General features: G+C 35.9%; 1 protein-coding gene across 3 annotated transcripts in view; it reads right to left on the bottom strand.

The window, feature by feature from the left end:
- The window catches only part of FAM135A (family with sequence similarity 135 member A), a 79,733-nt gene that overhangs the window by 9,301 nt on the left and 46,013 nt on the right, over positions 1–24,419 (bottom strand). The window contains exons 9-18 of one of the 3 annotated variants that reach the window (XM_058801281.1): positions 23,988–24,141; positions 21,125–21,202; positions 18,924–18,973; positions 17,045–17,200; positions 11,985–12,058; positions 11,542–11,696; positions 9,003–11,298; positions 6,826–6,986; positions 5,110–5,201; positions 2,966–3,063 (exon numbers count right to left, since the gene is read on the bottom strand). In XM_058801281.1, the coding sequence (XP_058657264.1) occupies positions 2,966–3,063; positions 5,110–5,201; positions 6,826–6,986; positions 9,003–11,298; positions 11,542–11,696; positions 11,985–12,058; positions 17,045–17,200; positions 18,924–18,973; positions 21,125–21,202; positions 23,988–24,141 (3,314 nt within the window). Of the gene's footprint in view, positions 1–2,965; positions 3,064–5,109; positions 5,202–6,825; positions 6,987–9,002; positions 11,299–11,541; positions 11,697–11,984; positions 12,059–17,044; positions 17,201–18,923; positions 18,974–21,124; positions 21,203–23,987; positions 24,142–24,419 lie in introns of those variants that run through there. The other 2 variants (XM_058801282.1, XM_058801283.1) reach the window with 2 other exon arrangements.

The following is a 24,419-nucleotide window of genomic DNA, read 5'->3' on the forward strand; positions in this document are numbered from 1 at the left end:
AGAACATCAGACACAGGAAAACCTCATTATTCTGTGCCAATAAACAAAAAATCCTGTCCAACTATAAAAATTCATGGAAGGAAGAAAATCAATTAAGATTCATAATCAATGAGGTGCTGAAACAACAAACAGATGATTTAATATATGCATAGCATTAAAAACTTTCGTTGTTTTTTTTATGAGCCAATGTTTCTTAGGGAAGAGGATGACAAGCTGATTAATCTGCCTGAGGTCAGAGTCCAATAGAAGTCATCGGAAATTTACCTAAGACCTTACATGTGCAAAATGGTTTCTGAAACTACCATATGAGAGCAGGTGCTTTATTTCCCAGCTGCCTGGTTACCTCAGGACTTCCATCCTCATAGATACTTAAAACTGGAATGGGTATGACTGAGCAGTTTGACATGCTTCAAAGTTGCATTAACTTTGATGGTGGCATTAGCTTGACTGGTCCAAACGACCTCGAGATGTCCCCTCAACCTAAAGCCTCCTGTGGTTCTTTATTAAACAGTTCTTTTATAAAGCAAATTGCATTTGTTTTGAATCAAGCTTCCAGCTCATGCTTGCTCCATGCTTGTTGTAAGCACAGAGATTTTGTTGAGAGATGAAGGAACGTGTTAGTGAATTGCTGCAACAGCTGGTATTAGCTCTGCAGGTACCAAAAATGTTTACTGAAGCTGACACTATGCCAGTGGTACAGGTCTTTTCTCAGTACAGGAACGTAGCACAGTAAGTAGAATTTCACCATTACCTGAAAGCATGAGACTCTGCATTTATCGAAATACAGGGCACAATCTCAGAACATCTCTGGACCTATCTTGACCTGAGCTGATTTTGATTTATTTAAGCTGTGACAACAATCATCTGCCAGTGAACTACCAAGTCAGGTCTAAAGTTGTACTAGTTCCACTACAGTTTCTATTAATAACAAGTAGTTATTCTTTGTAGCCTGAACAGTGTATCACCGGAATGAAGTGTGGTGTGTATGACTGTAGGTACAGGTATCATATGGCAGAGGTCCCCAATGGTCTATTAATGGTCACTGCAGGAGCACAGCTGTGTAACTTTGGAGAAAAAGTCAGTATTAGGGATAACAGATAATGGGAGGGAAAAAAGAGTAAATGGGAAACAAACAAAAGAGCATACGTGCCAACTGGACATATAGAAATACAAAATTCATCTATCCAGACCCAAGGCCAAGGAAGCTGGAACTCCCACCATGAACATTACTGTCCTTATACTGAAGCCTGGGATGCTGATGTCCAACTGCTTAAGCAAAACAGAATCTGACCATCTTAGGATGCTGGCTTTTTTTGCCATACAAAACCACAAATTTGGAGACTGATGTCTATTTTGACTGGTTATGGAGCAACACTCATAGAGAGAACACTTCCTTTAGGAGATGGGGAGATTTTTTGGAAAGAAACCAGCATCATTCAGGACACCACAGATAACTACTACAAGGGCTGTTTTTTACAGTGGCATAACCAAAATGAGGCAGGAAAGCATTGGCTTCTTGAGCAGAGGATTTCTCATCAGTACTTTCCCAGGCTTTCTGGGTCGGCCCTTCAAGGCCTTGCATAGAGGCACATTGTCCTTCTAACAGCTCTCTCATGTAAACTTTCTCATAAGAAAAGCTTAAATTGGGAAATGAAAACTTCAGCTTCAGTAGGGCCCAAAACAAGTACACACCTTAAAAAGGAAACTAAAATAAAAATTCCTAGGTTTGTTTTTTTCTTTCAAATGACAAGTAACAAATAAAATTGAAGAATATTTACAAATCCAAGGTCTTATGAGAGAAGCAAACCAAAAGCAAACAAGAGTTCAGTTCTCAGGTATAAACAATGAGAAGATAAGTGGGTGGGTTAGCTCATTACAGCCTTCAGACAGCAGCATGGGAGAGAAGATCCTGGTGTATGCTAGTGGGTTACAGATCTCTCCCAGACCAAGGGTGTTACAAGGGGTGTGCTACACCATGTAGCCTGTCAAACAAAAGTATGATCACACAGCGCTTTTTAAATTTTTAAATCAACAGTTTAGACAAAATTAAGCATGTCAGATCTTGCCAATCTCAAAACAGAAACATTTGTTTAAATAGTGAGATTATGTTTAAATGTTTTAGATGTTTCCTCCAGCTGAACAAGGCCTACCAAACACATGTGAATGCACACACTTGTCAGAAACACATGTGACCAGCAAGTCAAAAAACCTTCTGGATGTATAATTTGAAGGTGCCTAAACAAATTGATAAAGTCAGGCTTGAATTAGGTCCTTTCATCTATTGATGAGCTAACTGCAGCAACACTGCTGAGTTTGTAAGGTAGTCTGCCCAAATGGTGCACCCTAGTTTGAAAAAATAAATGCAACCGGCATTCCCTGGAGGTAAATGTAAAAGAAAACAGGAGTGCATGGACTGTGGTCAGCCCTCTAATAAGATGTAAAACATGTTCTTTAGCAGATGAAGCAATCAGAAAACATAAAAAATAATGAAATATATTTTCATGCAGCTGCCCTTCAATATCACAGGTAAGATGAAAGTGCCCTGTAGGAGCGACAAGACAGTCTGCCATGTCATACTGGGTGAAGGGACTATAGAATCAGAAGGAAGCTAACTTCATCCTGGCATAGTGCTATTACAGGTTCCTTTGACTTTCTCAAAATACCGTCTGTTTTTCTGCAGAACTCTATTATGCAGAATTTGTGGAAGCACAAGGCAGCAATTCCTTAAATGTAATGCTTAACCTCTGCCCTAAAATCACCAGCAGATGAGCTTACAACATTGTTCAGTCTTCCTTCATCTGGCAATTCCCTCTCTCTCCACTGTCCTCCTTTCCCCTACTCCTCCCCCATCCCGAATTGCTTTTTCTCATCTCTCTTTTGACCTGCTCCTGAGCATCACAGTTTAAAACAACCCAGGGCTCTAGTTTTAAGTTTATTTCTGTAAATAGTATAGAACAGATATTACCTGATTTTTGAAAGGGGTAGATTATAAATTTGTATATACTGTATAATTTCATCTAAAAGGCGATCTGTCATGGAATCAAAATCAGCAAAGGTATCATTCTGTAAAATAAAAGAAATAAAAAATAATAACTGTATTTTCCAATGCAGCAATATACATTCTGCATTCAGTCTGAATTCTTACTCCCCAGTGTCTTGATCAACAGCACACAAATAAAAGCATTGATATTAACTCTGAATACAAACACTACAGCTAGTTATTATAAACTTTTCATGTCATTTTCTTGTAACATGGAATAAAGTGATACACATTTTACTGTAAGACTACTTTCTTCTAAAACACCAAAACAAATCTTAACATTATACACCCAGCCTTACTTCTAAACTGTTCTCTACACTTAAGATTAGCTGTAGTGAAACAGAACCAAGCTGCATATTCAGAATTATATCACACTGCCCATGAAATAGAGATGAGTTAATTACTGCAACAGCAGCCTGCAGTAATACCAGTTAATCAAAATGAAACAAACAAACAAAATCCTTAAGGCCTTATTCTCAGTTCATAGCTGATTCTCTCCAATGATCAGCAGTTAAGAAATTACAAGAGATAGGCAAAGCCTGCCTAGAACTTTTCAACACAAGTTCCAAAGGATCTGTGCTAAAATCTGTAGTGTTCAACATATTGGTAAATGATCTGGGAAAGGAAAGAAAGAGATGAAAAACAACTTTGTAGACAAATCTAAATATCCAGAGTAGTCAAATCTAGAACCAACCAGAATTTCACAAGAATCTTATACTACTGCATGCCTGGTGATAAAATGGCAAGAAATGCTAACACATGTTACACAGAGAAAACCAGCCCTAACTGTATATGCAACCAATAATCTACATGTCTGTCTTGCATATAATCAGCATGTTAGGAAAGCAAGGAAAGAAAATGGCAATATAGCATTTTGTCATCTTAAATGCCCTGTCTAGTTCTGATCATTCAGTTTAAATGACAAGAAGTTTCAAGCGGGCCAGGAAGGGCACCAGGGAAGAACAGAAACTTTTCACGTCTAATTGTAAGAAATAATAAATAGAAATAATAAATGGACTAAGTCTCTTCAGTTGCCTTTTGAGGGAGAAATCGTACTTGCTTATAAAATATGTGATAAAAAAAAAATTATAAAAACTGAAGCAGTGAATGAGGAATGATTATCAAGTATTTTTTCCAAAAAAAACCTGTAAGGTAAATTTCCTTGTTTGTAAGTGAATTATTAATGTACACAAACCATAGAATTAATCTCAACTGTATGCTATGGATACAGAAGTAAAAAGATTCAAAAAGAATCAGCCAACATTAACGAGAAAAGGTCTGTCAGCAGCTATTAGGCTCAGTGGAATCCACAAATCAGAAAGTCTCACAGCTGCTGACTGACACAAACTATAGGGCTAGAGAAGAGAAAGCCTGGCTTGGTGCCTGTCCAGCCTGTTTCACAAAGCATCCCAGCAGCTACTGCCAGAAAAATGCTTGTGCACGTAATGAAGCTTTTGTTTGAGCCACTGACAAGACTTTGTTCTAGTTCATCTCTGAAGTATGTCCGATACAATATGTAATACACACATACACATAGACAAAAAGTAAAAATTGGTCTTTTGTGCTTAGGCAAGTTTAATTCATAAGAAAATAATAAAATTCACAGAAGTTTAACACAAGAGGTAATTTGATATTTGTTCAGTGTTATGATGTAGACCTTGCAGAATGCTGACAAAAGAAAAAGCAGCAGGAATTTTGTATTTCTCAGATCCTCTGAAATAACATATCTCCCCTCTTGCCACACCAACAGTTTTCACTATTACCATTTTTACCACTAGTACTGAGCATATTTTATCCCCAATCCAAACTGCTTATGCTGAGAACTTAGGAGGCGCAGTACACACAACATATTGGTAGTAACAAATGTTACCCCTTAAAATATTTACCTTCAATACCATACAAGATTTTGTAATTACTTTGACACAAGGCACAGATCAAATCATGGATTCCGTGAGAATACAATAAAAATACACAAAATGTGGTAATCACAGTAGTGCAATTAAATAAATGTCTCTGAAGGTTTACACTGTTCATAGTTTTACAAAAATTCTTTTTTAGTTGGCAAATACCTGATTCCTTTCAGACATAAGAAATTCAATTCTTCCTCCAGGCAGCCCTAGCTCAATGTAAGTCTTCACTAATCTTAGATCTGCGCTGTTACCTTCAAAAGAAAAACAATCAAGAGTTGGATTCTGCAAAGTTAACTTGCAATAAAAGCACTCAGAATACTGAAATGAATCTCTGGCACAGCTTTATATTTAAACACAGCTAATTATAGCCTGAGCCCTAAATAAAATTCAGTGAGACTTTGAAAGATAAACTACAATGTCAAATTAAGTGACAAAATGGTTTATGAAAATGACATTTGATGCAAACACTTTTAAAAAAGCAAGGATGTAGGAAGTCTTGTTTGATTCTGTCTTAGCCTCCAACTGATACATAGCACTGTGAACATTACATTCTTGGAAACCTAATTAATTTTGATAAAGCAATTTAAAGAACTCAAAGTGAGCTTAAAGAATTCAGTGAAGGAGTATTTCATAAAATGAAAAGGCAGAGTGAACTATCAGCAGATAAAGATACTTTTAGATACTGTGGTACCCAAAACAACAAGTGCTAATTTAACTAGTATCCTGAAGATTTTTCCACATCAGTAGTCATGGATGTTTTTGAAGAAAGGGTAGCCTTTTTTGCCTTCAGGATTTTTATTTACATCTGTCATTTATAGGAAATAGCTTGTACAAGCTTGCCATTTCATAAGAAAATTCTAACTATGTGGACTTTCCTAAGGCTTCAAACATGTTTTTTTAACAACAGGTTTCTTGGTCAAATTAACTTTTGTGCTGCTTCTACATGCAATAGCATGAGAATATCTACACTAGTAAGAGGGAATACCTCTGAATCCTGTTTTTAAAAGTACTTAACAAAGGTTATTTTCTGCCCAAATGAGGAAAGAAAAACTATGCTGTTATTTTATTTTAACTTAGGAATTTGAAAAATGAAGAAGGTGCCTGTGCAGTGTCGGTGCAGTCCAATACTCTATTCTACTGCCCTCTTGTGTTTCCTTATATTGTTAATTTAAGAAGTGTCTCAAAAATGCACAAAAGCTAGAGGGGCTATTGTTTCTTAATATACATTTATGCTTTGAACTAAAAGCAGATTAATATATTCAAGCTACTTAAACTTTTATAACTCTTTCAATTAAAAAGAGGTTTTTCTCACTTCTACCAAAGTAGAATCTTTGTCCTTGGAAATATTCAAAAACCCAGCTGGGTTGCATCCTGGGCAATCTGCTGTAGACTCTGCTCTGAGCAAGGAAGTTGAAAGATACAATTTTCCGTGATCCCCTTCATCCTCAACCACACTGTGATTCAGTGACTTAACCTTTTAAAACTTCATAAACACTTGACTGTGTTTTTTACATGTACTATTTCTTTTTCCTAACAAGATGCACATATTTCATTTTTCTTGACAAGACAGCAATTATAAAGAAAACAGTTTTGTCAATAACTCCATTCCATTACCACAACATGGACAAATTCCTTTATGACATAAAAAACTGAAAGATGCACTTGATGTGAACTGTGGCATTAAACAGATTTATGTGCAGGGAAGTTTTATTAAAGACAGAAAACACATTGTCACATGTAGCAGTACAATGTCAGATTCCCTTTCCCTTCACTGAGCCTATTTCAAGTGTTCAGTTCAGAGTTTGAATGCCCAAAGCAAAATCTCACTGGTAATCTGAACTGCTTTCTTGTACAATATCACATTTCCCAGCATACCATCTAGGCCATGGACACAAACTATAAGATGTACTCCTTCTTCTGAACACTCATCATCTTCCATACTGAAATAAGGTATTGAAGAAGCCAGTTGGAAAACATCACTATACATAAATCCAGGAAGTTTAAGTTGCCTCAATTCTTCTTTAGCCTGTAGGAAACTGGAACAAAAAATTACTTATTATACATTTACTATTGCTAGATAAATGTAGGGTCTTCCAAGATACAGTTTTCTACTGTCATTTTGCTTTGTATTCTATGTAATTAATATGAAGGAAAAGATATTTATCAAATTACTATTTTCACAAAATAAGCCATTTCCTCAGAACATTTTTACTGCAGATTCCTACAGCCCCTTTTCCTCTGTAACAAAAACCATATCTCAAGTTCTACTCTCTTCTCATCTTTGCAAACTCTCAAGTATTTCTGAAACCACTAAAGATGACGCGTTCATTGTGGTCTTAAACAAGCAACAGCTTTGTTTCCACACAATAAAAAAATTATAGAAATTATAACCAAGTGGAAGTCAAGATTACGATTTTCACTGTCTTTTGATAATTCTAGCCAAGCCTATTTCTTAGGTCAGAAGAGAGCTGGAGTCAGTGCTGTAATGTCTCCCCATAAGGTTCCTGTGGTAGGCTGAAAAACTGACACTTGCTTCCCAAACAGCCAGATCCAGACTTCTGATCTTTTACCTATTCTATGAAGGCATACCCTATAAGGTTTTAAATAGCTGAGATCCTCACATGCTATTGGGTTTCTTGGGTTTCTTCCTCCCTTTCTTCCACTTTGTTTAGTTATTGTGCATGGCCTTCCTAATTGCATATCAGTTTCCCTGCAGCACATAAAGCTTTATCCTTTCTTATGCTTCCTTAATCCATCTGTTCTGCATGATCCCTCATGGTGTCACGCTGTACCCCATCCTCTTCTGCCTGCTCACTGTTTCCCTCCCATTCCACCTTTTGTTTTCTGTTTTCCCTGCTTTATCTTTAGCTCCTTCCTCACTAACTGGCAGGAGCAGGCCTCAATGAAGTCAGCCTGAACAGAAACCACTGCTGACAGCTGCTCTTATCACTCTGCAACAGAAGCTACTAAAGTTTGTACTCAAGGCATGTTTCCTGAACACACCAAGGGTGGTTCTTTATGGAGCAGACCATACCCTCTGGATTCACAGTTATCTCATATTCCAGGAGACTCTGCTTTTCCTACAGCCAAGTCCTTGATTTTATTCCAAGCTCCCTTTTATTGTTACAGAACAGCCTGAGCAGTCTCTGCTCTTCATCTTTCCCACTGCACACCAGTACCACCATACAGTATTTCAGAAGCTACTTTTCTGGCCACTTCTAACCTGTTTTCCTCCACCTGACTGCTTACTCCTTCTTTCTGTTCTCAAGCTGCTTTTCACGAACTATCTGGTCTTTTATCTCTTCCACTGGCTCAGCATTTGTTTCTACCTCTCTTTTAAATTTTCTCTCATTGCAACATTTTACTTCCAATAAAACACATAAATTGCTGCTTCACATGTTTATTTAGCAGCAGGAGTTTATCAGGGAAACTCCTATGTTTACAGCAAGAAGAGGTACAATCTGGGATCCCTGACATTCCTTTAAATTTGGCTTTCCTGGTCTCCAAACTGCAGTGTAATTTAGAGCACTATGGTCTCTGAGGTGTTACATTTTTGATATTTGAAGTTAAGATTTAAAAATAAGGCCATTACCATAGCTTGCATTACACATTTGCTTCACTTAACTAATCTGATGGACAACCAGTTACACAATGTTTTTTGGATTTATGTTTTTAAAGTCAAAGCATATTTTGCCAAGCTGGCTATTTTAACAATTCCTATTTCATAAAACACCATTTTTATGCTCAATAGCATAACATTTTTTACAACATCATTCTTCAGCTGGATGATTATTTTTTAAACATAACAAAGAAAAATCCTATTTTGCTTGCTTTTCAAACCACATGAAACTACAAGATAACTCATAGAAGTGTAGTGCTAAGACACTTTTTATCTGAACATCTAGAACATGCTGTTACTTGGGCATGCTGAATCCACAAGCCACAGTTCTGGGGCATTCTACCCAGAAGCCCAACCATGCTTCTTTTCCCCTTCTCTATTATATTAACATAATTTCTAGAAGTAAAAAGCTTGTTTTAAAACAATCACTTACGCTAACATTTGAGGTTTTGGGGAGCTTTCATACCAGGAAACAGCTGAAGCTGAGCTGTAGGATGTGCTGCCTGGCTGTTGTGTAATTGCATCAGATTTGTTCTTTGAAGAAGAGGTAACATTGCAGGGAGAGTCTCTTAGAGAAGAAGGGAAAGACAAACAGCCAGGAGTACAGACAGGGGGCACAGGCATTATGTCTTGCAGGTGTCCACTGTCAATCATTTCAGATCTCAGGACTCTCTCTCCAGCTAAGCCATGATCCTGGTCAGCACTGCATGCTCCATCTAATATACTATAGTCGGTTTCTTCATAATACCCATTTTCAATCATTTCTTGATCCTCCTCTTCCTCCTCATCTTGTTGGGAAGAACAAATAATTTGTTTTTCATATGCTTCCTTTTGAGGGCTAACAGGATTGCTCTTGTTCATAGGCCAAATATCTGAAATATCTGTGCTGCTTCGAGAGCCAAAATAGTTTTCAACAAGCCCTTGCTTTACCATGTCAGCACTACCAGTTGGAGAAGGATTATCTGTACCAGTTTCACTTTTAGCTCCTGACAGTTCTTCAGTTGTGCCCTTTAGTTCTAAAGGCTCATTATGTTCTCCTTTGTTTATTTTTTTAACTGCTGCATTTACAGATGAAGAACCTGAAACAGCAGATGGCTCACCCATACAAGTTGTTTCCAAACACAAGTTAACTGTTTCTTCTGTAGCTCTAGGAGGCCTTTCAAGGTCCTGAGGGTCCTTGCAGGTTGCACCAGGGCCTGTTTGTGGGCTGTAACTTTCCACATCAGTAGGCGTGTCCTCATCTGAAACAACCAAGTGTAACAAATCTTTTTTTCCTGAGAGTGAGGAATGTATAGAGGGAGTTTTGTTATCCAAGTGCTCTGAACACACAACAAGCTGTTGCTGCAAGTTGGTGTTTGATGTTTTACTGTCATCACATTTTGGCAAGTCAATTGCTCCTAGATCCAATACTGTTTTGCTGTCACTTAGCTGGCATTCAGGTACAACAGATATCTTTGAATTCTCATCAGGTGACAGCTCATCATCATCTGAAGGAAGTGAATTTATGGATGTCAGGGATGACTGTATTTCACTTACAGCGCTTGTACTCTCAGTGCAATGGCTTTCGATTGTATTTTTTATTGCACAGTCTGGTTTTAGTAAAGGCTGAGGAAATGCTCTCTCACCATTGTGTGCACTTTGTCCATGAACATTTTCAAAAACATGATCAGGGTTGGGGTGAGTTGCAAAAGAACTTGGTTCACTTTCTACACCTGAATCTGAAAATCTAGAAGAGGCATACGTCACACTAACATCAGGTAATTTAGTCATGTCTCCACTTGCAGAGATTTGACTTTCTTTTGTTGAAAGAGCAGGTGGATCGCTTTTCATTTTTGTCAAGATGTCACTGGTATGCTGACAGTTTCTCTCATGGACCTCTTCCTTTTCAGGCATGGGGTCCTGTTCTCCCAAATTCAATTTGTTTCCAGATCCTGAAGACTGAATATTGGGTGCCAACAAATTCTCTTTGTGCTCTTCATCTTGTGGAAACTTAGCCCATGATCCAGTGTGAGCCACTCCTTTCTCCTCTTCATAAAGATTCTTATCACTTGCTTTGACCTCAGTTGTCCTGACTCCTGAGGAAGCTGGTTGATCTCCATGACAATCTTCAAGTGTACCTCTGTGTTGTAAAGCACCATCTGCTTGAGCAGTTCCAGAACCTGTCTGGGAGATGGTCAGTCTATCAAAAATAGCCTCATTTTCACAGTGCACAGGACTACTGGGACCTGGTTGGTCACCTTCAGTCTTGACAGCCATTTCGTCATATGGCATCAATGGAAGGTCTCTTGGCCTGATGCAGGCCTTTGTATCACAAGGAATTCCACTCACTCCAGGGTCCAGCCCCTCGTTAGCACTGTACGAAGGCTCGCCCTCTAACCTTTTACAGGCATTTTCCAGTGCTGCACTTATCAAACATTTGTATCCTACTAACACCACAGAGTCCTTTGAGTTCTGTTTTACGACTTTTTTGGTGTTTTCAGCTTTCATTGTTTTTATGAGCTTAGCAACCTTTGCTTTGGATTTATTTGTATCTTCATTTTTCCCTTTGAAGGTTTTTGTTAGCATCTTTTCAGTTTCTGAATGCCAAAAGACGGAGGCACCAGCAGGTCTCATTTTGAGTTCTGGGCTACTAAAACCAGCAACAAAACCTTCTTCAGCTTCTAATTTATCCAGTTTATTGGACTCTGCCCTTGGAACACTCTGAGCTACCAACCAGGGTACATCCAAATCTTTCAAAGAAAAAGGGGGAAAAGAGAAAGTATGTTTACATTAAAATTATGCAGATAAGTAATGCTATAACACACTAGCAATTATAGAATTTTACACATCCTCTACACTTAAGGTAAAACCCCATATTCTATCAAGTAAATGTAGTTCTTTAAAGTCACCAAGAAATTTATAATAAAATACTCAAGTTTTACATAATTTTGCTAATTTCTTCAAAAGGAAATTGTACTGTGAGCTGTGTTTACCTTCAGTAATTGAATCTAAATACCGATCTTCAAAGATAATAGGCAAGGAGTTCATATCTCCATCTAGTTCACTGCATTCAATAGGGAGGGGTGGAAGAGAACTGCAGAAGGAAATGTTTTTGATAGCTGCACACACCTGTAGATGACTTTGAGCACTGAAAAAAGAAGCAGTCCTCCATGAAAAAAACAGAACTATTTATTTTTACATTAACAGAAATTACCAACAGTTTAATTCATTTTAGTAGAAGCTTTTCTACTAATTAATTATTAATAGATTATTTAATAACTTCTTATAAAACTACCAGTACTTTAAATCTATATTGAGAACAAAAGTTTCTCATTAATTTCTTATGTATTTCTGCAATGCTACTTCTACACAACACAAACTATACAGTAACAGTACTACATGCTATATATACTGTGCAATTTCAAAGGCTACTCACTGTAGTTCTTGAAAGGCAAGAGCAGCTTGCCTAGGATGCTCAAAGCAAAAGAATGCTTCAGCAAATCTGCGCACCTGCAAGACACAAATGAAGGTAGAGCTTATTTTACCTTACAAATAATTTTCAAAAATCCACCAGCATTCCTATGCATCAATGTATCATTTGTATGTATAATACAGACAGTTACTTTTTTTTTTTTAGTTGTTCATTCTGGATGGGTGACACAGACAAGACCAGTGACTGAAACAATTTTAATTTGTGCTCTGGATAACTGGGAATTATATTAGACTCAACTGCCTGCTGAAAATTTTATTTCCAATAAATCAATCATCCAAATCAGGTTCAAACAATAATGTACAAAAATACTATTGGAATTTTCAATTGGAAGAAAGGAAATGACTCTTCAATTCCCACTTCTGAATGAGCCTGAGTATTACCTTCAGAAGCAGAAACCCATTAGATATTCTGCCATCTCAAAATACAGAGGAGTGTTTCAAACTTTCTGTAAGTGTCCTCTAGCCCACAGTAAACTACTCTGCAAAACAATCTTTAGTTTGCAAAGATTTCAGCTGGAAATTATGAAGACAGTAACAGAATGTATATTAATTATAAGCACTGTATTAAAGACTTAATTGTATGTTTGAGGTCAATAAACAATACAATACTGAAGTGATATTTATTAACACATGGGAGTATATTTTTTACCATCAAACATGTTAAACCATCAATATTATACCATCAAATACCTGCTAAAATAGAGAATGTGAATTATACAGCAATTTGCTGCAATTGAAAACATAATCAATGTACTGAAAACGTAGTATCTAGAAACCCCAAAGGTTTTGTACAAGATTTCTCACATTTCCAATATTCTACATAGATACTAATTCAATCAATATGCATTTTATTTTTGCAACTGCCAAATTACCTGCATCTAAAAAAAGCAAAACAAAGGGAATGTGCTGTGCAATGGTTGTTGGCAACAGCTTGTTCGTTAACATTAATTTGGTTGTATCAATTTCAACAGAATTTCTATCCCACTTAGAGAATTACATGTTAGTCTACCAAATCAATAATTTATTTACCAAGCACTTCCTGACCTCCTACACTCCTTTATTTTCTCAGTATACTCTGTGTCTTCCCCTTAAATGACGGAACTTCCTGAACAGACTGTGGGAGTTTTCAGTGTGAAACTGGCAACAAGCGGACGACCGAGCTCAGCTCCCTCAGCTCTCTCACTCAGAGCCTCACCCAGCATCTGCCCCCACCCCGAGCACAAACATGGCTCTCTGGAAATCTTGTCCATGAACTGGCAAATATGAGACTTTTAGGACCACATTAATTTTGTTCAGAGATGAGCACTTGCATGGGAGTTCATTTTCCCTCCTGATACACTGCCCACTATACTTCTAGAGAGAACACTTGGATTAAGTTCTGCAGCTTCTACACCTTTTTGTTTTCTTAATACAAGAAGAACTGAGGAAAATTTTTTCTAAGGTGCTAAAGAAAAAACCCAATCCCAAATCACAAACATTTTTACCCCCAATCTCTAACTTGCAATAGAAACTGAAAGTCTTGTCCCAACCTCCCGGAATTTATTGTACTGTACTACCTGAAATTAATCTTAGTCATAACATCATCTCTGAATAGTCATGGAAAATGCATTGAAGTAAAAAGAAAGCACACAATTCAACAGTTACTTGTAAATGCAACTTCACTCTTGCCAGAACTCAATTTGCTTTCTTTCAGAATTTGTTGTTATGAGTTTATACAGACACATGTGGAACGAGAATTGATGCTCCCAAGTAATTTGCTGCATTTTTCCTGCTGTCTTTTCTAAACAGACACCTACCTTGCAAATACATGATTTTTTCCAGATAATCCCCACCCCCTTATCCAGGAAGGAGGGACTGTTATACAATAGACTTAACAGATAATTTTACTGCTTAAAAACTAGATTTTAGAACAATTCATCATGAAGAGCGGACATAATCACTTTAAATTAAGCAATCTAAAAATTAATTAAAGATCCTAATCAACCAGGTTATTTACCAAGCACTTCCTGGTAAATATAGTTACAGGAACATTGCCAAATTAGTAGATGTCTGTGGTATATATCAAGACATGGGCACACAGATGTTTCCCAGGAAGCAAGCAAGGTAGTTTTGAGTTTACATGAGAGCACTTCACCACATAAAGTAACTGGAGTTATATGGCTAGTAGAGCTTTAGAATACTACACTCTCTCCCATGGAAGATGAAGGCATTTTTTCTTTTGCAACAAATCCCATTTGTAGTTAAGTAATTCCAGTGCTTCTGAAGAAAATCTCAATACCAGCTCCAGACAGCTCCACATAGACTAGCAAGAGTATAAAGTTCGTTGAAAGCAAGCTCCTAAAGCACATAAGAGCTCATTAATGAGAGAAAAGACCCCCAATCAAAAGTAGTTTATTATGTTTAATAGGTGCTTAACTTACTGAAGGACTGAGGCACTTGCTAGGACACTGTTAACCAGGCTCTGCAGAACCAGAGTGACTGCCAGCTCTGCTAATGATGCAGGAACCACTGACTTGGGCTGACTCCACAAGGACTTTGCAGGAGGAAATTGCAGCTGCTATTCCTAATCTCTAGACTTCCAGAGGCATGGTTTTTATGGTCCTCCCAATGGGAACAGAAGAACTGTGTATAAAAACTGCTGTGGAATACATATTATGTGTCTGCATATTTAGGAATAGCAGTCAGAGATCTTAGTTTACAGCTCTCCTATTTTAGGACTAATCAAACTGAAAGAAATAATTTTGGAAGAATATATTCAGACCTACCAGAAGATGTCACTACAGAATAAAGAGATGAACCAGTTTAGTGTTCAAATGTTTTGTAATATCAACTAACATATTCTGAGCAGTGTTTTCAATAAAATACATTTGTAAACCTTATCAGGTAGATCAGTATGATCCATGTAGTAGATGGATGTTCAATTTTAAAGTATTCCTCACTTTTTAATGTAGGGCTTTTCCAAGTATTTGAAAATAGTTAAATAGTGAAACACTAGAGTAAACATAAGTAAAATTATTAAAATAACAATTTCAATACGTGAACAACTCTTGAGCAGAAAGAGTTTATAAACCAGTTTATGCCTGGTTTATAATCATCTGTGCAAAGAGGGTGAAAGTCATTTGACCAAATACAGGTGGCAGGCCTATCTAGGGGTAGGCCTGGTGATGAGCATGTTCCACTGGTGCAGATAATGGCTCCAGTGGAACATGCTCATCAATATTGATTTCCTGAGGTATGTTTATACAATCCCTCTGAATATAAATTCTCAAGATATTATTAATAAAAGTTACAATTTATTATACTAAGCATTGCAAAACAAGGTCCAAAACCATCTGAACACAGTCTTAGAAAAGGCTGAAATTTAGCATCTCTTTTTCATTTAAAGGTATACTGAATTTATGGATTATGAGTTCCTGCTCTACTGCCACATGGGAAGCCCAGTGGAGCAATGGTTTCTTACGTATATTTTAATTACATGTATTTGCAAAGTATTCAAACTCATATAATCTTGGAGTGCCGAAAACAAGTGTCCATTTTAAAATGAAGTAATATCACATTGTTGGTTCTAAGTTGGCTCAGTCAGCCTGCTTGCTTTCTGCTATCAGGCACTAAATAAAAATGTAATTTTAGGATTACCCATGCCTTGCATCTCCTCTCCAGTCTTTGACTGATTATAGAGTATCTGCAAAGTACAGTGACAGGTAACAAAAGGAGTGAGTATAACAGCAAATCATAATGATGCAGGGCATGCAGATGTGTAATCAAATTATACTATTTTTTTTTTCATAGGGAGGAAGGGAACTCCTATTTGAATTTTTGTCAAACTGGAAAGCATCAGAGAAATACTTTTAATATGTGCAATGTCTCAATTCCCATAGTACAGTGAAATATTTGGATTTATACTCCCTAAAACAATTGCAGGAAAACTCCATAATTAAGGCATTTATGACCTAAGGAGGATAACTTACAGCACAGATTTTAAAAGAACCACATTTAAGAAGATAAATACATAATAGTCTTTTCTGGAGCAGTAAAAATTCATATATTACTTCTTCCTTTGGTTTTACTAAATATAAATTTTTACAAACACTAACATACCAGCAGCTGAATGCAAATGCGGGCTAAACGAAACAGTATTCTTGTTCCATACCTTCCACCAGTTAATTTGAGGGATTCCAGTATTTATACAAAACCCACCGAAAGGTAAGATTCATAGAGAGACAATAAAATGACACCTTTCTTATGGCTAGCACATCAAACTAATAACCCTTTGCATTCTTTGTGAAAGATTCCATTTATTCTCCATAACAGGCTATTTCCACAACCACCATTTCCTCACTAAACAATATGATTTATCAAGGAAGAGCAATGCTTTAGTCCATATGTGGTTATATTTCACTCTGGGAAGAGCACTGCTGTGGTTCTGCTTGCAGAGAGCCCAGAGCAATTGCACACACCCCCAGACAGACCAACAGCACTACACATGGGTTAGTACACACACTCACACACACACACAAACACATGCCTGATCATTTTACATACCCTTCTTTTACATATTCCCATGTAAAAGACTTCTCAAAACTTATTAACATCATAAATCCTTAATTCAGAAAGAAATACACTTTGTTTATGATGTAAGCAGGCAGCCTAAATGCAGAGAAGTAATATGTAGGGTGGGCACAAGACATGGCTTCTACAGAAAAGTCTGCACAAATATATGTTATTCCACATCCTGCAGTCTGTCTTCTGAACTGCATTTCTTATTAAAAAAAACAATGAATTACCTGGTTCATAAACATAAATAGTATGTTTTATGCATTATATTCCAGCAACATTATACATTATATACAAGGTAACAAATGAAATGGAACAGCTCCCTTTACAATTCTAACCAGCTTTCCAGAATATAAATAGAAAAATGGTAATCTGGAGGCTCATTGTGATAAACATTGCCATAACAATGTGTCCCAGTAAACATATGAAGGTCTCTGGGTCAATACTTACTCTTAATGTGTGATGCTCTTGTGCTAGCAAAGCTGTGACCTCCTCTTGTAAGGTAATGACCTCCAGAAACTGCCCCCAGAGAGCCATCAGAAGTGAGCAAAGCTGGGCAAGATTCATATTTATAAGTTCTGCCAGTTCATCAGGATTTTCCATTTTCTGAAGTCAGGAAAAAATATTTATGTGATTCACTGATGAAACCATAATGTACACATAGGAATAATAATAAAAATATATACTTTATCTTAGGGGGAATTTTAATTTAAAAAGCAACTTTCAAATGAGAACCATTTAAACTAAGTATCAAAACTGGATGTCCTGGAGTTTCCTCAAAACAAGACAATGGATAAATCTATGTTAAAACAGTACTAGATTATTTTATGTTGTATTAAGTATTTATCCCATTGCTTTTTAGAATTAGGACTCCTGTCCAAAAATTAAAGCAATAATTCCACTTATGGCAAAGATAACTGAGTTCAACTGTTGTATTTTCTAACATGTAAAAGTCCTGTGTGCCTGAAAGGAAGAAGAATCAGGAAACCAAAAATTGACACTTGCTATGTTAGTCCAACTTTGACAAAATCTTAAGAATTTAATAAAGATATCTCCATTTCAGAATAGTTATTACTCACACTAACCTTTATAAGATGCTATGTATCTACATACATTTTATGCATAGCCAGGAAGCAGTGTTATAGCACAGCCTTCCAAGAACTAGATCGCACCAGGACAAATTCGGTGTGAAACAAGTTTTGCTTTTTTTACAATTTAATGTAATCCTGTGATACAGTTCCACAGCAATTGTAGATAGTTAGGCTTATGTTCCCTGCCATTTTAGAAAATAACACAGTTTTTCAGAAACTCATTGTAGGCCCATAAGGCACTGAGGCAAAGTTATGAAAAGATAGTAAAGAACCAACTCTAGCAATATTACAGAGCTAGTAGAAAAAAGGATTGGGAATATAGAAATAACAACTTAACCAATAAGAAAAGAAATAAGAGAAACTTTTGATATGAATTGTACAAAACAGAATGAAGAAAACAGAAAATGTTTAGCAAGCTAAGGGAGAAACTAACGAATTTAGAGAAGCTATGTAAATACAAAAACTATTTTAATACATAAAGTAAGATTATTCGTTGCCCATAGAGAGCTAGCAGAGCTGAATTTGTCTCCAGTTATACAAATTACATCCTGTAAAAGGCCACATTACACTTTATGGCAGTTATACTACTACTGCAGTACTAAAGGTGAGCTTCCAAGCTGGGCCCACTTGCCAGCAAAGGGTGGATAAACTTTCAAGAAGTTCTAAAACCTGTCCTTCAGACTTCACCATGACCAAGAAATTGGTTATTCAGCTGGGGCTAGCTCTGACTATGGAGAGAGATGGGGAGACAAATCTAAGCCATTTAAAGCAGACAGTGTTTCCTTAAGAATGTAGGGAAACAGGAAAAGGAGACAGCATCAGAACAAGTGCTTTTAGATGAGGGGATGACTTGCTGAATCTCCTTTTGTAAAACTTATTACTATTTGATCTTGCATCATTGCTATTTGGTAACATCCAATTCCAAAAAATCTAATTTTAACTGCAGAAAATTGAAAGTGTGATTTCCATACAAGTAATCCACCTTTCTAAACTTTCAGTTTCATGACATAAATAGTTACACAGCTACCACTGACACACCAAGCCACCAGATCAACAGTTCAGTTTTGGCGACAATTGCGCAATTTCTCTTTGGAGGAAGAGTTTAAATAAGTGCTGGGAAAAACATAGATGCTGTCATCCCTGAAACAAAGAGTTTATTCCCAAGTAGCATATAAAATCAGCACATTCTACTTTTATAGTTATTTCACTTATTTAATACATGAAAAAAAGCCCTGTACCTTGACTTCTTCACACAATTCTGTAAGACGAATTTCTACATCTATGTTTTCTGGAAAGATGAGAGGACATACCCATGAGTAATGTACTTTCTCAGTTGCAGAGTGAAACAACAAATTATCTCACAAAACAATTTTAAGACATGAAAAAGAATTCATCAAATAAAACTTGAAGCCATATTAAGTGCCACAGTTATTAAGTAAACTATAAACTTCCATTAAAATTCTTCATAGCAATTTCTGAGATTGAGGACAGAACATAATTAAGAAAAAAATTTGCAATTATCATGATTGCTTATCACGACACCTTGTCAAGGACAACAATTTTCTATTCAAAATTAAATTTGAAAGTACTGTAGTTTAGATGATAGAGTTTTCAGATTATCCACTGCTATTCAGCAGCAATGTCATCATTTCAAATCAAGGTAATACAATTCCTCTCCTACCAGATTTTCTAGAGAAGCCTTATTCCCATATAATTTTTCTAAAGGTATATAATTTACAAGATACATGAATATAAATACGAATCTTTAGTTGTATGAGGAATTTCTTTAGTTAATTAAAGTGTTCTTTAAGTGATCTCTCAGTAGCTCAATGTTAAGAGCAAATCAATCTAACACAGTATGGCAGCTTAAACTGGATCTGAACTTTGAGTCACTCATTTATGAAGAGAACAGATATATTCCTTCACAAAGATATTTTTCCCTGTTAAACAGCCCTGTTTACTTTGGAGGATTTGATAAATCAAATAATAATTTGGTATTATGTTTAATTTCCTTCTGCATCTGAAGTATGAGTAATAAGGGAACAATTAATAAACCCTAAAATTGCCTATAACAAGAATTTATATTTCATTTTTGAAACACAGTATTAAGGACAAAAATGTTCAATATTTCTTGAAAACAGACAGCAACAAAATATGCCTTGAAAGCCCCAACAGTAACTTCAGGGTATGGATAATGAACAAAGGTGTACAGAACAGCAACAGTGTGTCTACTCAACTTCTCTCTAATTATGCCACGTATACTTGGTAAGTATATATTGATTTTGAACTAACAGCATTCACCATGCTTAGGTTTGATCTTAATGCCACACAAATTAACTCACACAACACGAGTTCTGAGGAACAAAACAAATTGCAGAAATGTATGATGTTCTCAGAAACAAGCTGACAAAAGTTGTTTAAAGTATCTACATGTACCTTTTGCTAAACAGCACTTCATAATAATTTTTCTGAAAAATAATTTAAGCTATAATACTAGTTTTGGTATGGCCACACAAATCTTGTCATTAGTGAAAAAATTAAATGGTTTACTTATGAAACCATACTGATTATTTGCTTGTCACACTTCAATTGAGAACAGGCTTGTGGAACAAGATTTAAAACCCTGAAATCTAAAATCATTATGGAAAACCCCTAACTATATTCATACCCCAATGCTATATTAAAAAGAGAAGACAGAATAGAGCTAACACAGCACAAAAGGAATTTAAGCACTTACATTCTATAGCAGTAATGTTAACCAGCAAACATTTGATGCAATTTTGCTGGCTCTGCTAAAAACCAGTTTGGTTTCCTTTTTATATTAAAACCAAAACACACTTACAGATGATTAAAGTAGTGACCTGCTATTCTATCCTTTTCCCAACAGAAACTTCCTTGTGCTTAAAGAGCTCTGCAATCTTCTGTCCAGCATTAAGCCCACACTGATGCTCCAGAGGGATGACTGGCCCATGTAGATATGGACAAATACACCCTAAACACTGACAATGTCTTGGTAGTGTTTGGAAGAATTAAGTCTTGAGATACCAGAAGGAATCTGAAAGATTTCTCAGAAAACAAAGGTATTAACTATCTTTAAATACCTAAAAATCATGAGTCTGTGTTGCATTAAATGAAGCTATAATTTGAAGCTATTTTTTAAATGTCAACGACTGACTGAACTTTCACTCATTTTTGTTTAGTAAAGTAGAACAACACTAAACCAAAAAACAGCAATGATGTCTCATTTTATCATCTATTTATCAGCCTAAAATTTAGTAGCTCAATTCTGCAGACTTCAGAGTTCAACACGTTTGCTATGGCAGAATATTGAAATTGTTTCTCTCTACAAAAGGAGTAACATTTTATATCATTAATAAGAATATATTTTATAATATCAATAAAAATCTGAGGGATGATATCACCTGCTTTGGAAACATACCTAGGTAGGCGGTTCTCTGGGTTCGTGGATATTTTCTTCTGAGAAGGCGTTCATAAAGGACCTGCATGCTGGCCTTGGCTAGTTACAGGGATTGTACACACATGACTAGTTACTACACTCCTTTTTTCACCTGTGATTTATTATTTGCCTTAAAGTTAGTAAAAGAGTTTACTGCTAGCCTAGCAATTAGTGCAGTTAGATCAGTACATGAAAACAAATCATTTTAGGGTAGTTTCTAGATTAGCACTTGTGATACACATTAAGATAGTGGTTTTTATTTCCTGAAACCAGTAATATTTAAATGTTCAATTACAGTTAGAGTCTAACAGCTGTCTTCACATGCTTCTGCAAAATCAGTGCCTTGTGTTAAAATTTTATGACAGAGAAATAGCAAAGCAAACAGAAGAAACAAAATTAAAGAGAGAATAATTTTATCTTAAACAAAAAAGTGATGATTCTGAAGTTTAAACAGGACTGCATATTATCTTCTGTAATGCATATTTAAACTTCACAGATAAAATATCCACTATAAAAAAGTTAATTTACTTTAAAAATTTTTTAAAAGTGCAAATTACAATTGTGTACTTTGTGAAGTCTAGTGAGCCTCAATTTCTTTACAGAAACTTAGCAGAAACATAGCTTTTTTTTTGTTAACTGCTGATGGATTTTGGAAACATTAGTGTTAATGGCAGGCATTATTTTTCATAAGCAAAATGTGAGTAATAATTAAAGCTTACATTATTAGTACTTCTTGTTATATCAATTGTCCCAATCAATGTACAAACAAAATAACCAAAGTAAATGAAAAAGATATTTATAAATATGAAAAAAACAAGTAATTCTAGCAGAGACTTAAAAAATGAAAATAAAAAATTAAACCCACAGGAAACAAACTGTCAGTAGACTATGTACAATGAATGTTAAATCTAAGTTGTCATTTTCTCTTCAGATATTTATTGTGAGCATTTCTGTTCAAAACTACATTCCTAAAAATAAGCTAAATTACCCATATAGATGAGAAAAGGTCTGATTCAAGTTCCACTGAAGCTTGTGAGTGGTTTTGGTTACTTCAATGTGGTTGTAAGATACAACCCAATATTGCATTGCCAGTATGCAACTCAATGGCAGCTTTTTTCTATTACATATATATTTTGAAGAAATATTTTAGGGAAACTGAAGATCATATCTAAAACATTTAAGCATTAAGATTTAGTCTAAGCCTATCCTTAGAACAACAATATTGCCATCAAACTCAATATATTGAGTTGATAAAGCAAATCCAGAGAAGGGCAAATAGCTGGTGAAGGGTCTGGAGCACAAGTCCCGTGAGGAGCAGCAAAGGGAGATGGGATTCTTCAACGTGGAGAAAAGGAGGAGGCTCAGGGGAGATCTTACTGCTCCTCTATAACTGCCTGAAAGGAGGTGTAGCCAGGTGTCAACCTCTTCTCCCAGCTAACAAGTGGCACAAGAGGAAATGGTCTTGAGTTGTACTAGAGGGGGCTTATATTGGATATTAGGAACAACTTCTCTACTGAAAGGGTGGTCAGGCATTGGAACAGCCTGCCAAGGGAAGTGGTGGAGTCACTATCCCTGGAAGCATTCTAAAGGCTTGTGGATGTGACACTTGGGAGATGTGGATTAGTGGTGAACATGGTGTTGCTGGCTTAATTGTTGGACTTCATGATTTTTAGAAGTTATTTCCAACCTAAATGACCCTCTGATTCTATGGTTTGAGAAAAAGTATATTTTCACCTTACAAGGAAAACTAAGAGTTGAGTCACTCCTTTAATAAGGTGTTTCCCTCCATATCAAAACTAAGATAACTGGCAGAAAACTGTAGCAGTAACTGTAGCAGTATTTTTGCTTCAATAAAGAAAACACCTCAGTTTCTAGTATTTTTCTATGGACAGCTTTGTAATACGCTTCCTGAATTTTTTTCCACGACAAATGCCTTAGTATTAATGAAGATATATAAATAAAGAAATGAAACATTCTTTCTTTGAATCACTAACTGACCACATCACGTTTTTAAAATATCTTTCATATCTCAATCATCAACCTTACTGTTTCACTGTGCTTAGTTTTGACACTGATAAAATTAAACAATACAAAAATAAATAAGTATTGTCTACAATCCATATAAATGCCAAATGATCTTTTTTTTCTTTAGTAGACCATGAGTAAAAGAAGTATATGGTTGATGAGGAAAAAGTCTAAATTGTTGTTTACAATGCCAATATATTTTCCTTTCTTACTTCCACTGCTCTTCTAGTCCACAAATCAAGGTTAGGCTCTCTAATATATCTTCATTCTACAGAAAAGAAATGTACACGTACATTTCCATACATTACATGTAATACATTTGCAGTTACTTTTATCACATGTGGTTAGCTAGAAATCTTCATGGCAACTAAGTCTGCTTAAAAAGTCAAATTAAGCCAGCAGCAGTTTTTTCTTGTAGGTCTTTTTGCATGTAAGTTTTCAGTGAAATATTCTCCTCAAAGCTTACAGAATTTAGATTTTTGTACAAATATGCAATGTTTCCTTACAACAAACAAAGTGCAGTGTGCTACTTGGATTAGGAGCTTCTCTAACTTTCTCACCACTAAACACAGTAATTTGAAAAAAGAGCAAATCAAAACCAAGAAGAAAAATATATATTTCCATAGATTAAGGCTGTTATCTCCTCCTTTTATTAGAGATGAGATAGTACTTGTTCCTTTGTTTTTCTTCAGTTATTAAATTTCAGATCAGTTTAAGCAAAAAACAGATGTAAGAGATATGCCATCAATGACAGGTTAATCTAGAAGAGGTCTTATAAACATTCACAAGAAAGTGATAAGTTTTATGAAATTGAACATACCCAGTTCAATTCGGTGAGAAGAGGGGAGATCCTTGGTTATTGTAATGAAATATCTATGTAACCCTTTGAAAGCAAGCAGCAAAGTGGCACAAAGTGTATAGTGGAAATTATAAGCATGGCTGAGGAAAGACTCTGAAACAACAAAACTGCAACCCTAGAATAAAAAAGAAAAGGCACATATTAATTTTGCTTAATAAATGAAGTGTTAGCAGAATGACTAAAGATATAAGCAAATGCCTCTTTTCACAAACTTGATTTTTGTTTTCAATGGATTGCAAGACATTAAAAAAGGAGGTCAAACATTTAATACTGTAAGCTTCCCATATGTACATTCCTGAAGCAGGTAACATAGTCTCTTGGAACAATTTTTCTCATTTCCCTTTTCACATGCCACCCCAAAACCACTTTAACAAAGTTCATTCTTTATCAAAT

This window comes from Ammospiza caudacuta, chromosome 3, assembly GCF_027887145.1.
Source record: "Ammospiza caudacuta isolate bAmmCau1 chromosome 3, bAmmCau1.pri, whole genome shotgun sequence".
Lineage (NCBI taxonomy): Eukaryota > Metazoa > Chordata > Aves > Passeriformes > Passerellidae > Ammospiza > Ammospiza caudacuta.